Genomic DNA, 14830 nt, shown 5'->3' with positions numbered 1-14830 from the left:
TCTATTTAAGAAAAAATGCAAAAACATTTGTATATATATATATATATATATATAGGTGACAAATATGAAGGACGCATATATATATATATATATATATATATATATATATATATATATATATATATATATATATATATATATATATATATATATATATATATATATATATATATTTTACATTTTTAAAACTATCGACAATATTTTGCATGATTACTGTACGGTGCATGCATTCCAAGGTTGCTACTTAAAAAAAACAACAACAAAAAAACTTCTTCCTAAGTACAACGGCAACATTTTACAATTTGTTTGTGGTGTTTTAAACACATTTGATTCCATAATGTACGACATCAACTTTGCAAAGGTCGATCCTTTTCTCTACTAGAATGCTTAAACATTGTTGACTGAACTTAAACTGACATTTTCCATTTGCACTTTTAGAGAACGACTCCTGTCTTCAGGAAGTTGTTGTTAAAAGCATGACTAGTTTTTCATTTGATATTAATGCATAAAAATGTCTTTTGGATCATTTAAGATGTTTCCTCCTAACAAGCTGGATTCATTCATGACCTTTTCTATTTGATGTTTCCTTCAAGAAAGCGCATCTTTTCAGGACGGTGACGGCTTTGCCACCATGGAGACGAATGGCAGCAACACGCAGAGAGACATTTACAAGGTGGCCGTGCATGACAACTCCAGCAACTGCAGCTCGCAGTTTGCTGACGTGGCCTTGCTGCAGACGTTCAAGCCCTTGATCATCCCGTGCTACGCTCTGGTGGTGGCGGTGGGCGTCTTCGGCAACTACCTGCTACTCTACGTCATCTGTCGAGCGCGCAAGATGCACAACGTCACCAATTTTTTTATCGGCAACTTGGCCTTCTCTGACATGCTCATGTGCGTGACGTGCGTGCCCTTCACCTTGGCGTACGCCTTCAACCCCCGTGGTTGGGTCTTCGGTCGCTTCATGTGTTACTTGGTGTACCTCATCCAGCCGGTCACCGTCTACGTTTCGGTCTTCACGCTCACCGCCATAGCTGTGGACAGGTGGGAGTCTACGGTCTTTGGCTTCAGATGAAAATCTGTTTGGAATTTGTGTCTTCATGGGGTCTAAATCGGAAGTGTCAAACTCATTTTTGTCGTGGGCCCCATCATAGTCATAGTTTCCTTCAGAGGGCCGTTATGATATATAGGCTGCACAACAAACTGATAAAGAATTAGTTTGGAAATCCGAGACTAGCAAAAACTTCAAATATTTTAAAAAGATGAATGGTACTAAAAATTCGTAGAATTTTTCTAAAAGTGAAGACTCGGGCCACATAAAAGGATGTGGCGGGCCGTATCTGCCCCCCGGGCCTTGAGTTTGACATCTATGGTTGAACTGTTAAAGCGAATAATAAATATGCAATATTGTCAGTATTCACCGGGTATCGAGTCTTCGTGAAAAGGAAACAACTAAGAAGAGGATTTACGTTAAAGAATACTGAGATCAGGATTCTGTGTTAATTTGCGTTTTTTTTGTTAATTCCAGAAATATTTCAATTTCTTTCTCCCTTTCAAACATATCTTAACTTATTATTTCCCATCTGTAACGTAATAACCGGTCAAAACAAGTAATATCAAAGTCTAGTCATGGTTTATATTATATAAAACCAAAATTCATATTTTTGCATATTGCGAAAAAGTTTTTACTTGCCATGTAGCAATTTGAGATTCCTCCGAATATAAAGTGCGTTATAAATATAATTTATTATTATTATTATTATTATTATTATTTTCCTTTCATCTAATTCTAATGATAAATTCTGATTCTAGATGTCCCAAAATGTATTTTGTACAATGTTTGAGGTTGACTAATAATCATTTCTATCACCATCAACAAAGTTCAATGGAAAAAGAAAAAAAATCAATATATATATTTTTTTTAATGAAGCCTCAAAGACACCTAATGGTGACATTGATGGATCAGACACTTCCTGTTATATGCAGTATGATGTTGATTCCAGTGATCTTACAACGGACGTTTCTTTTTTTATCTTGTGTCCTTCATGTTCTGTGCTGTTAAAAATCCATTACCACGAGCAATGCATTTGCATTGTATCGTATATTTCTACCAAGCAGTCGTTCCTGCACTCAACGTTGATGATATACATCTATTGAGCACAGTCGCCGCTTTTTAACACCATTAAGGAAAAAAAAAAAAATCTTTTTTTCTTTCTTCTCAAAATAACTTGTCAGTGCTATTCATCTGAGCTACATGATGTTCGCCTCCTCTAATTACACATTTTAAACACGCCCGGCTTTTGTCCTTGGCATAAGCATATTTCGACAAATTGGGCAATCCTCTAAATTGCCTGGGGATTTAAATCACAGTGTGAGCTCAATGCAATCTCACACAAATGTGTGTATATTTCTAGCCCTCATTAAAAACCTAAGCGGTTATGCATGCAGAAATGATTCTTTCAGAGTGGAATCTCACAGGTAAAAAAAAAAAATTCATTCCAGTTTTTGGTTAAATCCCGACAAAATATGAACTTTTAGGTGGGGCATTGAAACAAAATCATAGTAAAATGTTTTTTTTCCAAAATTACAGATATTACGCCACGGTGCACCCCCTGAAAAAGCGCACCTCCGTGGCCACCTGTGTGTGCGTCCTCGCCGGGATCTGGCTAATATCCTGCGGCCTAGTCACCCCGGCGGTGAGCCACACCTATCACGTGGAATTTAAAGACGAAGGCTTCACCATCTGCGAGGAGTTCTGGCTGGGCCGTGAGAAGGAACGGCGGGCCTACGCTTACACCACCCTCCTGCTCACCTACGTCCTGCCCCTATCTGCCGTTTTTGTCTCTTACTTGTGCATCACGGTCAAGCTAAAAAAGTGCGTGGCGCCAGGTCACCGGACCCAAGAGAAGGCCAGCGCCCAACAAGCCCGCAAGAGGAAGATCTTCCGTTTGGTGGCCCTCTTGGTGTCCGCTTTTGCTCTCTGCTGGCTCCCTATTCATGTCTTCAACATGCTACGAGACATCGACATCCGTCTCATTAACAAACGCTTCTTCCTGCTTATCCAGCTGCTCTGCCACCTGTGCGCCATGAGCTCCTCCTGCTGTAACCCTTTCCTCTACGCGTGGCTGCACGACCGATTCCGCGGCGAGCTGAGAAAGATGCTCAAGTGCGGAAGCCGCGTCGGAGCGCCGGTCAACCGCTGCGCCGCCGGTGTGGTTTTATAAGTCCCGTGATGAGGAAGACAAGCAAATCCATTCATTATCATCTATATTTGAAAGGTCACATTTGGAGATGGACATTCACACTCAAGTCAAAGCTTCTCTGTGAGCTGCCTGCATCAAACTCAGGATAGTGTAGAGTTCACAGCCTGCACAGAAATCAGGTTACTTACTTCAATATTCCTCAATTTGTCAAGTCATGTGACCCCCATTAATCACCTCTTGCGGCTTATTGTCATTTATTTTTAATCACTAACAGTAAATGGGGAAATTGATTTGTATGCTAAACACAATTTTATTTGATTGAGCGATGCGATAGAATAATCGATTATAAAAATATTCAACATTTGTAGATTGTATTATTGCGACTAATTTGTGATGTGTTCTGTTGTATTGATTTATTTTATGTGTAAACTATAATTGTATAAAATGAATGCTGCATTACGACAGTCGGAGCTATGTTGCGTGATTGACATTAAAATGAATTTGTACACATCACTGCTTATTCTGTGTGTGTGTGTGTGTTTTTTTTTTTAATAAAAATTCTACTAAACAAATAATTTACAGTCTTGACCAATTAAGGAAAATGATTACAAAAAAAAGAAAAAGTCTGTTCTTTTGAAAAGTGCAATTGCATAATTCAGGAGCTCCAGTTGTCATTATTCACATTTGGCCTCCTCATTTTGTGATCCCCAAGCCTTCTGCATCTCCGCAAATTCCCTGGCCTCCCGCGGGGTGCGAATGTAAGACTCAATCTCGCTGTCCGAGATCTCCTCGTCACCCGTCACATCTTTAAGCCCTTCTAGCGCCATTCTCCGTCTTTTAGGGTGAATCACACAAGGCGGCGCAAAAAGCATCTTCTTCCCCCAGTTGGGTTCTGGATTTTGATTACTCTCTTGATCCTCTCCTGGCTCATCAGTCTGCTTAGAATTTCGAGTGGTTGCGTGTGGAGTCTGATCTTTAGGTTCAGAAGGATTTGCTTCTTCGCAGCAGAGTTGGTTCTCCTCCTTTAAGGCGTCCTCATGGCTCCTCATAGCCCTCCGTAGCAGAGCAAATCTGTTCTTGACGATATCTCCCACGTGTTTAACCACATTTTCCGACGTTACCGGATCCGTCACCCAAGGGATCTCCTTCCCCAGTTTGCAAAGCACCGCCTTGATCTCAACCACTCTCTTGGCGGCGACCCGGTTCTTTTTCATTTTGGCAATGAGACAGAACTTCTCCAGTGACACTTTGATGCGAACGTGATTGGGGTTTAAGGACTGCCAGGCCAAGTAGACCGTCGCCATCATTAAGGGAACGGGCTTGCGGCCGGTCAGGATCCAGGAGTCGGCGGCCAGCTCTACCAGGGACAAGGCTCGTTTGTTTAAGTCCTTGTGGTCCTCGGCAAGGTCTTCATGCACGTCGAGGGAGCTAATTTTGTACCTGACAGGAAGAGGGGGGAAAAAATAATGACATAGTATTGTACCAAACACAACACATAACAACAATTAGCTATACAAGCAGAGGTTGACTTAACATTTCAACATGTAAAAACTACAAACAAATAAAACCACTTAACCAGGGATAACATTGGCTGGCAAAGTTGATTGCGTAAAATGGAAATCTTGAGGAAAATTGAATTTCAATTGCGCTTACACTCGGCAAATGGGGTCTTCAAGGGCTCCTTATCCACATTGTTTGACATGCAGCCCTTGTTCAACCAAGTTAATCGCACAAATACTCGATTATTGCTGAGCCAAATGTATAAAATGTTACATCACAGGTTATGTTTCTTCACGTAACTGCCGCGAATAAAACACAATGCATGCTTACTCTTGACAATGAGCCTCCATCACATCGCTGACGTTGATCAGTGGTGCCTCGACCTTGAGAACCTTCATCATTTCTTGGTAGACGGCACCCATCATCACAATGTCTGCCTCCATCAAGCACGCGATGGTGCCCATGGTGACGGGCCAGTTGAGCTGCCTGCAGCTCACCAGCACGCAGCAGCCGGCCAGGCACTCTTTCTTCTGCAGGCTGACTTTCAGGAAGCTTTCGTGTTCGTAAGCCTGCGCGAAATACGTGCTTGACAAGGTCTCGATTTCATCGTTGGCCCGTAGGACTCTGCAGAGGGCTTTTAGTTGCTGCTGGCCTACGTGGGGTTGAAAAGTAAAAGAACATTTCAAAATGGGGTACAAAGTAATCGAGTAACAAAGAAGCTCACCTTTTATCTGGTTTAAACATGGCTTTTTAGCAACAGCTGTTGTGCGGCTGTAGCTGACATCTGAAAAGTAATCATTTGCATCACATGGCCGCAATAAAAACATATTAAACGCATTGTTATGGAAACACCATCAAACAAAAAAAAAAGCAACTGTATAAAAGGGTTAATTGTTCGGTTTTTACCCGAGCCTTCGAAAACATCGTGGGTGAGAGCCCCCTCGGACACCACAGCACCACAGTCCACGCAGACATTCTGACGCTGAGTGTGATGATCGTCCTCCACAATGTTGGGCGAGCCGCAGCGGGGACATTTTAAAACCGTTGCAGACATGTCGTGTTACTTACCGCCGTGATAAATTAATAAATTCTCACAAAACACACCGGCAAAATCGGGAAGGAGACGCTGATGTAGTCATCAAAATAATTCCGGGTAGAAACAACGTTAGAAGACAATGGTTCCGCCCTCATAAGGAAAAAAATATATATGCAAACGTCACTACATTCATTCATCATCATCATCCGAACCGCTTATCATCACGCGGACTTCTTAAAAAGCAGGTATTTATAAAATAAGATTATATTCAATATAAAGAGAACCAGACTGATTATCGCAAATACTTTATTCTTGTAACAATTTTGGGAATTAAAAATGATTCAATATTCTTGTACAGTAAATATATATATATTTTTTGTACAGTTGGAAAATAGACAAAGCATCATCCAAACACGCGTGAGAATTAGGAAAGAGAAAAACAGCACTTCATTTGGCGTTTTGTTTTAGTCTCAGATATGTTAATACTTTACAACAGTACATCGCAATCAGTGTCGAGATTCGAACGCAAGCTCAGTAAAGTGCTTTTTTTTGGAACATGTAAACATTTAATCAGTGCAAGAAGACGTGTATATGTAACAAATGCAGAGCTAGAACCATCAAAAAGGCAAACATTTACAAAAGAGGACAAACAGAAGCTTTTTTTCTGCTCTTAAGATAGGAATTATGTTGGCAACATTTAATACAGTCAATAACTGCTCGATTGTAACAAAGAACTGTCTTCATTTTCCACTCGGCTAAATATCATTCAAGTGCAGAGAAAAGTAGGGGGGGGAAAAAAAAAAGCCAAACCCACCTAGACGACTTTTTTCATAGACAAGAGAATGCTCGGTTGTTCATCCATGATGCGCACGAGTAAGTTGTCGATGTACTGCTCCAGCTCGACAATCTTTCGTTCTTTGTTCTGAAGCTGCGTCTCCTGCTTTACCACCAGAGAGATGAGTTCTTCCCGGGTGAGCATCGAGTAGGGCCCGACTTTCACCTACAATGGGAATCGCCAACGAAACAAAATCAATCCATTTGAAATTCCATTTCAGAATTTACGTCATTTATTTGCAACCTGGACAGGGAGGGGGTGAGCATTTATGCAGTAAATTTGATTTTTTTTCAAGTGTTTTGGCAGAGGAATGTCCCCAAATACTTTTATTTAAATGATGGCAAAACATGTCTCCTACAGTATGAAATAGGAGTTACCTTTGTGTTCTCCTCAACTTGACCAACACTTCCCACCATTTTCTTTTTATCCACTTGGACCTCCGTGACGACAGGATGTTGTTCCTGAGCACTGAGCGGTTTCACAGGATGAAGTCTGCAATGGACAAAAATAAACAATGACAATCCAAAACAATATTTATTATTTATACATTACAATATTTATTAGAAATACACTATTTATTAATTTATTAAATTACATATGAATTTATTATGTTTATTTTTATTTATTTACAATGTTAACATGTCAAAAAATATCGGAGATCAGCAGGGATCTTCATAGCTGAAAAGATTCTCCATACGTGCGTTCTCGAACTCACCTGCGCGACGGTGCTGGAGGTGCTTCTTTTTTCCCGCCTGCATCCCGCCCGTGCTGTGGCGTTCCTGGCTTAGGTTCTTTCGGCGGACTCTCCCGGTGCGCCAAAGTCTGTGCTTGGATTTTAGTGTCGTCGGGTAAAGTCCGAGTGTTACTTTGCGTTCTTGATACAGCAGCCGTCTTGGCGGGAGGTGCAGGAGCACGGGCTACTTTAGAAGATTTGATTTTGGCGTCTGGATCGGGAGTGTGGGACACGGGTGGCGGCCATGACACTGGAGTGCGATTACCAGAGGAGACGTCATCGGTATATTCGTTCTCATCGTCATCATCAAATGGATTTAAGGTGTGCGCTTCTGGGTCGGGCTTGGACTCGGTGCTCGGTATTGACGGTGCTGGACCTTTATTTTTTTGCGCATCTGTGGGAGATCTACTTCGAGGAGGGATGGTCTGGACCGAACGCTGTGGCGGAACACTGGCGGTTTTCACCTCCTTGTCTTTGACCTGCTCGGTAATCGTCGGCGATTCATCCCGTCTGGTTGTTCTTCCGGGCGGCTGAGGAGCTGGTCGCTTCTCACGTTGAGCGATTGTGATTGAAGCCTCAGGTTGTTGCAAACTGGTTAAGAGAAGTACATTTAGGTGAGCATAAGTATTGGGACGGATCGACTCAAGTGAATACGATTATTTTCCCTTCCGCAAAAATTTTTTACCAAACAACCTGTCTCGTTTTTAGACCTTTAAATGAGCAATAATTAAAATACCTTCACTGGAGTCGTTCCTTGTTGACCTAACAGTTAAAGAGGTCACGGCGAAAGACGGGCGACGATGCCACCACAAGCCATGCAATTTTTACGAAGCCGTCAAGCTTGGATTACGTACCGAGTCTGTTGCCATGGCGACGGCAAAGCTAACCCAGACGAGGAAGTCACTCCTTTGCGCATTTGAATGACTCTAGACCTTGAATATCTTTTTCATCTAGCGCCAACTACTTTCTCTTACGTCTTCAAGTTCCTACTCGGAAGAACATCGCCTTGATTCAATCCAATTTGATCAAACGACCGACTACATTTAATTGCATGTTATTGATTGACAAAGTGTGTATAGTTGAAGTACAATTAAGGGAAAGGAGATTTTTTTTGATTGTGTCGTCATGGAAACACTGACCTCTGGGTGACGACTGTTGGGTCTGACCTAGAAGCTGCGTTGTTGTCCTCAAAGGGATGATTAGAAACTTCTTCAAACGGATTGGAGTAATTCACTTGTACATTGTCAACATCACTCTTTGCTTCATCCCTCCTTTTCTCTTCTTCTTCATCCTTCCATCGCCTTTCTTGCTCCTCCTTCTCTTCCTCGGCTCTCTTCTTCTGTTCTTCCTCCTCCAACTTTTTCTGCTCTTCTTCCTTCGTCACGTTCTCAACCCTTTGGCGTTCGTCTTCTTCAGCAAGTTTTCTCTTTTGCGCTTCCTCTTTTTGTTTCTCCTCAAGCTCTTCCTCCTTTCTTTTGGCTTCTCGAGCTTCCTCCTCCATCTTTTTCTCCTCTTCCTCTCTTCTCCTTTCTTCCTCCTTCACTCGCTCCTCTTCCTCCAACCGTTCCTGCTCTTCTCTCTGTCTCCTCACTCGTTCCTCTTCCTCCTCTCTGGCCTTCTCTTCTTTCTTTCTCTCTTCAAGTCTGCGTTGCTCCTCTAGTTCTTCTCGCCGTCTCGCACGCTCCTCATCCTCCTTTCGAATTTTCTCTTGCAAGGCCATCTCCTCCAGCTTGATTCTCTCCTCTTCTTCCATTCTCGCCTTTTCTTCATTCCTTCTCCTCTCTTCTTCAAGTCTCCGCTGCTCCTCAGCTAATCGTTCTTGTTCTTGTCTCCTCATTCTCTCCTCTTCTTCCTCTCTCACCTCTTCATCTCTTTTGCGTTGTTCTTCCTCCCATCTGAGCTTCTCCTCTTCTAATCTTTCCAGTTCTTGTCTTCTCAGCTTCTCTTCTTCTTGTCTCTTTTGCTCCGCTAACCGTTCCTGCTCTTCTTCTCTTCTGATCCTCTCCTCTTCCTCTCTTTTCCTCTTTTCTTCCTCCCATCTCAACTTCTCCTCTTCTAACCTTTCCAGTTCTTGTCTTCTCAGCCTCTCCTCTTCCTCCTCCCGTTGCTTTTCTTCTTCTAACCGTTCCTGCTCTTCTTCCCTTCTGAGCCTCTCCTCTTCCTGTCTTTTCCTCTCTTCTTCCTCCCGTCTCAACTTCTCCTCTTCTAACCTTTCCAGTTCTTGTCTTCTCAGCCTCTCCTCTTCTTCTTCCCTTCTTTTTTCCTCCTCTAATTGCTTTTGCTCGTCTCTTCTTATCCTCTCCTCTTCCTCTCGTCTCATCTTTTCCTCTTCTAACCTTTCCAGCTCTTCTCGTCTCATCCTCTCCTCTTCCTTTCGTCTCATCTTTTCCTCTTCTAACCTTTTCAGTTCTTCTCTTCTGACCCTCTCCTCTTCCTCTCGTCTCATATTTTCCTCTTCTAATCTTTCCAGTTCTTCTCGTCTCATCCTCTCCTCTTCCTCTCTTTTCTTTTCTTCTTCTTCGTCGTCCTGTCTCATCTTCTCCATTTCTTGTCTTCTTGCTTCCTCTTCTTGCTCCTTTCTGGCCTTTTCTTCATCGCTTTCCCTCTCCTCTTCTTCTGGTTTTCTCCTCTCTTGCTCCTTCTCTTTCTCCGCATGCTCTTTTCTCCTTTTCATCTCCTCCTTGGTGTCCACTTCCTCGTTTCTCATTTCTTCCTCCTCCTCCTCCTCCTCCCAGGGTGTGTACTGCCTTATCACAGGAAGCGATTCGACAGACGGCGGGGAGCTTTCCGGAACATCTTCCATAGATCCGTGTCCCGAGCTGGCCAGACTGAAGTTGGATCCGATTCGCGTGGTGCGAGGCAGCGGTTCCTCGCAGTAAACGTGACTCCCATTGATGCACAGGTTGCTCTTTTCCACAGCGGCACGTTTCTGAGACGCCTCTTTATTGTCCGAGCTGCCGGAGCGTTTGTGTTTCATGAACTTGAACTTCTTCTTACCTGTAAAAGGCACAAGTGGAACTTATCAAATACTAACGAAATTGGTTTCATTTTGTTTCCTTCCTCGTTTCATCGTTTTAAGTCACAATGGAATGAAACATGGTAGCATTCTTGACTAAACAGGAAGTAGCATGCTAGCACGTGGACTGAGCAAACAGTTTACAATTATTTTTCACGACATTTTGATGTTTTTCACAATTTCATTTCCTGAAGTCAAAGTATCCATGAAAATGTTCCTACTGACCTTCCGAGGCATCCACATTGAGCCCAGATGATAAACTGCCGCTCAGTGAGGAGTTCTTGGCAGGCAGGACGGACATGGACTGTGACATGTTCCTCTGCAAGTTGGACTTGTGCGAAAACAAAGATTTGAGTTTAGCCTTCTTCTTCTTCTTCTCTTCGCCCGCATCTGCTCCCCCATCTACGCTCTCCTCTTCATCTTCTTCGCTGTCAGTGAGGACCTGCCTGAACGACAACGCCACCGCATCCGGTTCTTTTTTCTTGCCCCGGACTTTGTCCTTGAGCTTGCCCAGACGCGATCGAGGCTTGCCCACGGCGGTGAGGTCGAACATGCTGGCCGTCATGTTGTTTCTCATGAACTGGATGTCCACCAGCACCTCGCCTCGGTCTTTGTCCGACTTGCCGCTCTTGTCCAGTAACTTGAACCACCTGTGTGTAGGAAAAACCACTTGTGTTAAAAGAACATTGGATCAAAAAATCTCAATAACACAGAAGGAGGAGACTGAATTTGGGGGGTGAGTGTAAATGACAACCATGTCATGCTTTTAAATGACACGGCAAAGCTTTAGTAGCAAAATTATTTTATATGATGTCATATAGACTCAAGATCGAAGGTCTTATATTCCACTCGGAGATTTGGATGATCGATCTTTGAAAGTTATTTTGTCATCAGAGCAAGTCCAAAAAGAGGGAAACAAGATGCATACGACAGTTTTTACCTTTTCCATTTTTTTTTTATTTATGGCAACTGTGATTCTGCTAGCAAATGGAAAGTGACTTCATAGGAAAGTTTTCAAATAGGAAAGTTTTCAAATAGGAGGTAAAAGTGAGCAGTCGTTCGACTGCACCAACCATGGAGAGTTTGAATGAATGCTTTGATTGTTAAGTTTGCATTTAAGCATATTTGTGCAGCATTCTACCATTTCTGAAATCAATCTAAAGCTTTTCTATGTTAAAAAGAAAAAAGACAAGACAATAGTAAGACTGATGGTTCTGAGGGGGTCTCGGGGTGGGAGGGAAACAAATCACAAAGTAACCCAGTCAGCATTAAAAGTGCTTATCAAGCATAAATCTGAAAAAACAACTCTAACTGAAATCTGGATTCCTGGGGAAATGAGGAAGGCATTTTGTGTGTGTGTGTGTGTGTGTGTGTGTGTGTGTGTGTGTGTGTGTGTGTGTGTGTGTGTCTATGCAGGGGTTCTCTCTGGTATTTTGGTGCTGCAGGCCAGTGTTGAGCAAAAAAGTTAAAAAAGTCATCTTAAAAACTAACAGCTGTGTCTCAAAAATCATGTATTACATGGCATCATATTAATAACACTGCAAAGATCTTATATTTTTTTAATCAAAATAAATTCCAGTAAAACAATACCCTGCATTTTATTTAAGAAGGAAGAAAAATGGTCAGGAGTTAAACCAGCGTTTGCTATACGATTTGTTATGAAAAAAAAAATATATATATATATATACAAATGCTTACTGTTCCAATATAGTGAAGAAATACTAACAACTGACCTCCCTTCATTGATAGAAAACTAACACAAGGACAAGTTTAAAAAAAAAAAAAAAAAAAAAAAAAAGAGAGAAGTACCTGACTTCCAATTGCAACACAAAGGAAGTTACACAAAAAAAAAAAAAAAAGGCCAGGGAAGTCTTCACTTCAAGCCCGGGTGACAAAGATGGCTTCAAGCCGACTCATCTGACACTTGAGTGCAAAGTGGAGGCGCATGACTCACCCTTGTCAACAAGCATTCTCCTTTTTGTGCTCCCCCCCCACACACACACACACACACACACACACATACATCCTTCCCTGTGCAGCATGTAGTCCTGATAAGAACAATGGCCGCTCTGGCGGAGACCTCTTATCACAGCGCACACAGCTGTGCGAGCGGGAGAAGAGTCAGCTAAGCAGTGATAAGTGTCCATGTAGCAAAAAGTGAATGGACCTTATCAGAGCAGGCCATCACTTTGTCCAGTAAAAGTTTTTGGACATCAGAGGCAGGGTGGAGCTGAAGAGAACAGAAGTTCTCCTAACTTGGGAGGACTGATATGCTCTTTAGGCTAATGATGCACATTAGCGCACACCCCAAACAACTTTTCAGCCATGTTTATTTCTAGAACAAGCACCACCCGTTCTAACATTTAACTACAGTAGCGTATTGGACCTAAGTGTTCATTCGAAACAAGATAGATATTTCATTCCCAACAGGATATTTCATATTATTGTAAGCATCAGAGATTGGCAGATATGAAGAATTCACACAACTCTGCAAAATTCACAACAGCTTGCTCATAGGCACAATTTAGGCGTTTGTGTAATTTCTCATATACACGACGATTAAGGTACACCAGAGAGCCAACTATTTACATGCAAGCAGTCAATTTTCCATAACGTGTCCTCTAAGAGAACGTCTCTCTCCCGGTGCCTCCCTCAAAATTGTTAAATTCCTTTCACATCCCAAGCTGAGTCACATTGCTAGTATGTTTCACATAGCTGAAACCACACAGTCAACATTTGAAAATGATTTTCCTGGCTCTGCAAGGCCCATCCAGTGTTAAACTCAACCAAGTCTTAACCAGTGCTGACCTCTAGAAAAACAGTCAACAAGGAATTTTTTTTTGAATATTGAATGGAAAATAAATTGATGCCTAGTTAAAAAGAAAATCAGGAAGTTGCACCCAAACTAATCAAAACAATCTACTTGGTAGAGGTAATAAAACTGATAGCAAGCACAGTCCATTTAATTGCTTCATGTCAAAGTCCATCTTTTGCTTACATTACTTTATTGATCAAGTAAGCCAAGTTACTATCAACACAAAATGACGTGGTTATGATTAGGCTATCTTTGAAATCATGTTGGACAACCTTTACAGCAGTGCTGTTTTTGTCAAAAATGACCTTGCGGGTCATCCAATGTTTATTTTTTACTGATAAAGCAGCAAGGAATGCGAGGCCTTGGACCGATGTAAAACCTCGCAGTCAAGGCATGTTTGACGTATTTGCAAACAGATCACAAAAAAAAAAAACATTTCAGGCACTACCACGATGATGGGAGAAGGTTGTAGTGATAAATACGTTCAAGCAGAGTAATAAGAAGGTGAGTCAGAAAAAAAGCTGGTATGCAGGCAGTCACATGGTGGCGGAATAAACTACTTACAAGCAGCTTAGCATAACACAACACTTTCTATGCTTCACTTTTAAAGTGAAAATACTATTTTCCAAAAAATGAGACGTCTTATAACCAATTCAATGGTGACTCTCTTGAATGAAGAAATATTTGGGGAAAGAAATAAAAAAAATATTTTCACTCATTTTAACAATCAGGGGTGATTAGCATCTCAGAAGTGATGTCATTGAATATGAAAAATCGACTTTTTAAGCTGTTTTATCAACTTGTGTTAGGTCATTGATTGTCTTTTCCTTTGTAGCGGCAGCACTTCATCAATTATTTGTGGATCGGTATTATAAATGTGTGGATGCATATTGCAAATGCATTTCTATCTTTCCATTTAAATTTAACCAGTTTATTCCCTAATGATGGCAACAAAAAAAAGTGCAATTTAAAACGCACCGTTGAAATGATGCAAAACAACACCAAAAGATGAGCATGATACGCTTGCTTCCTCTTCCAAATCTGCGGCCGGCACCAAACAATGTGACAATTCAAAGTGACTGTACTCACTCAGTTTTGTTACGGCTCTTATCCTGAGCGAGCAGTCCTAAATCGATGACGGCTTGACCCAACAACTTGTCCGGACCGACCAGGGCTCTGTGCAGAACATGGACGTGCAGCGTGCCTCGCTCCCCTCCCGTGCCCTGCTGCGGCAGCTCGAAAGCGGCTTCCTCCTTCCAAACGGGCGCCACGCTCTTCTCCACCACGGAGGTCTGGAACTTGTTTTTACCCATTTGGATGAGCGCGTACGCGTCGTTGGTGCCGCCTTTGCCCTTCGCCCTGAGGCCGCGGGCTTGGAGGACGGTCACCTGGACGCTGGTCGGACACCAGGGCTGCTCCAGAAACGACATACTGGCTGTTGAAGTTACAAAGCGGCTGAGATGTGACCAACCAGCCACTCCAGGAAAAGTTGCACAAATACAGTGCGATACCGGCCGGACATTAGGACGGGTTGGAGTAGGCGTGGTTAGGATGGGATTGGGGGGGTTGGGTTCAAGCGAAGCCCCGCCCCCAGATTAACAAATTACTTATGTTGATGGACCACGGCTGTCACTCACTCACCATTAATACTCATCCACTTAAGTATCTAATTCTACATTCTTAAAGGCGAGACAC

The 14830-nt window shown here is 42.3% G+C and overlaps 3 protein-coding genes across 3 annotated transcripts; 1 reads left to right on the top strand and 2 right to left on the bottom strand.

The window, feature by feature from the left end:
* The first annotated feature begins 631 nt into the window (after window positions 1-631).
* On the top strand, window positions 632-3221 carry prlhr2b (prolactin releasing hormone receptor 2b). Its single transcript, XM_085925556.1, has 2 exons — window positions 632-1041; window positions 2588-3221. The coding sequence occupies exons 1-2, from the start codon at window positions 632-634 to the stop codon at window positions 3219-3221; spliced, it is 1044 nt and encodes a 347-aa protein (XP_085781682.1).
* Window positions 3222-3257: 36 nt separating this feature from the next.
* On the bottom strand, window positions 3258-5908 carry brf2 (BRF2 general transcription factor IIIB subunit). Its single transcript, XM_085925555.1, has 4 exons — window positions 5607-5908; window positions 5425-5484; window positions 5031-5352; window positions 3258-4640 (listed from the first exon to the last, which is right to left on the bottom strand). The coding sequence occupies exons 1-4, from the start codon at window positions 5752-5754 to the stop codon at window positions 3875-3877; spliced, it is 1296 nt and encodes a 431-aa protein (XP_085781681.1). The 5' UTR covers window positions 5755-5908; the 3' UTR covers window positions 3258-3874.
* Window positions 5909-6025: 117 nt separating this feature from the next.
* On the bottom strand, window positions 6026-14669 carry LOC147047989 (uncharacterized). Its single transcript, XM_085925554.1, has 6 exons — window positions 14225-14669; window positions 10546-10970; window positions 8444-10301; window positions 7287-7895; window positions 6949-7063; window positions 6026-6736 (listed from the first exon to the last, which is right to left on the bottom strand). Exons 1-6 carry the CDS (start codon window positions 14563-14565, stop codon window positions 6551-6553), a joined length of 3534 nt encoding a protein of 1177 aa, XP_085781680.1. The 5' UTR covers window positions 14566-14669; the 3' UTR covers window positions 6026-6550.
* Window positions 14670-14830: the final 161 nt, after the last annotated feature.

Source organism: Syngnathus leptorhynchus, chromosome 12 (assembly GCF_054491065.1).
Source record: "Syngnathus leptorhynchus isolate UIUO chromosome 12, UIUO_Slep, whole genome shotgun sequence".
Taxonomy (NCBI): Eukaryota; Metazoa; Chordata; class Actinopteri; order Syngnathiformes; family Syngnathidae; genus Syngnathus; species Syngnathus leptorhynchus.
The sequence above is the reverse complement of the archived record's forward strand: the minus strand, read 5'-3'. Positions and strand labels throughout refer to the sequence as shown.

Bases quoted from the DNA above. Each gene is read 5' to 3' on its own strand.
- prlhr2b (XM_085925556.1), top strand. From the start codon at position 632: ATGGAGACGAATGGCAGCAACACGCAGAGAGACATTTACAAGGTGGCC. The intron at 1,042-2,587 runs GTGGGAGTCTAC...CCAAAATTACAG, and splicing joins ACCGCCATAGCTGTGGACAG to ATATTACGCCACGGTGCACC.
- brf2 (XM_085925555.1), bottom strand. From the start codon at position 5,754: ATGTCTGCAACGGTTTTAAAATGTCCCCGCTGCGGCTCGCCCAACATT. The intron at 5,485-5,606 runs GTAAAAACCGAA...ATTACTTTTCAG, and splicing joins CGATGTTTTCGAAGGCTCGG to ATGTCAGCTACAGCCGCACA. The intron at 5,353-5,424 runs GTGAGCTTCTTT...AACCCCACGTAG, and splicing joins ATGTTTAAACCAGATAAAAG to GCCAGCAGCAACTAAAAGCC.
- LOC147047989 (XM_085925554.1), bottom strand. From the start codon at position 14,565: ATGTCGTTTCTGGAGCAGCCCTGGTGTCCGACCAGCGTCCAGGTGACC. The intron at 7,896-8,443 runs GTCAGTGTTTCC...TCTCTTAACCAG, and splicing joins CCAACAGTCGTCACCCAGAG to TTTGCAACAACCTGAGGCTT. The intron at 6,737-6,948 runs GTAACTCCTATT...TTCCCATTGTAG, and splicing joins AAGTTGAGGAGAACACAAAG to GTGAAAGTCGGGCCCTACTC.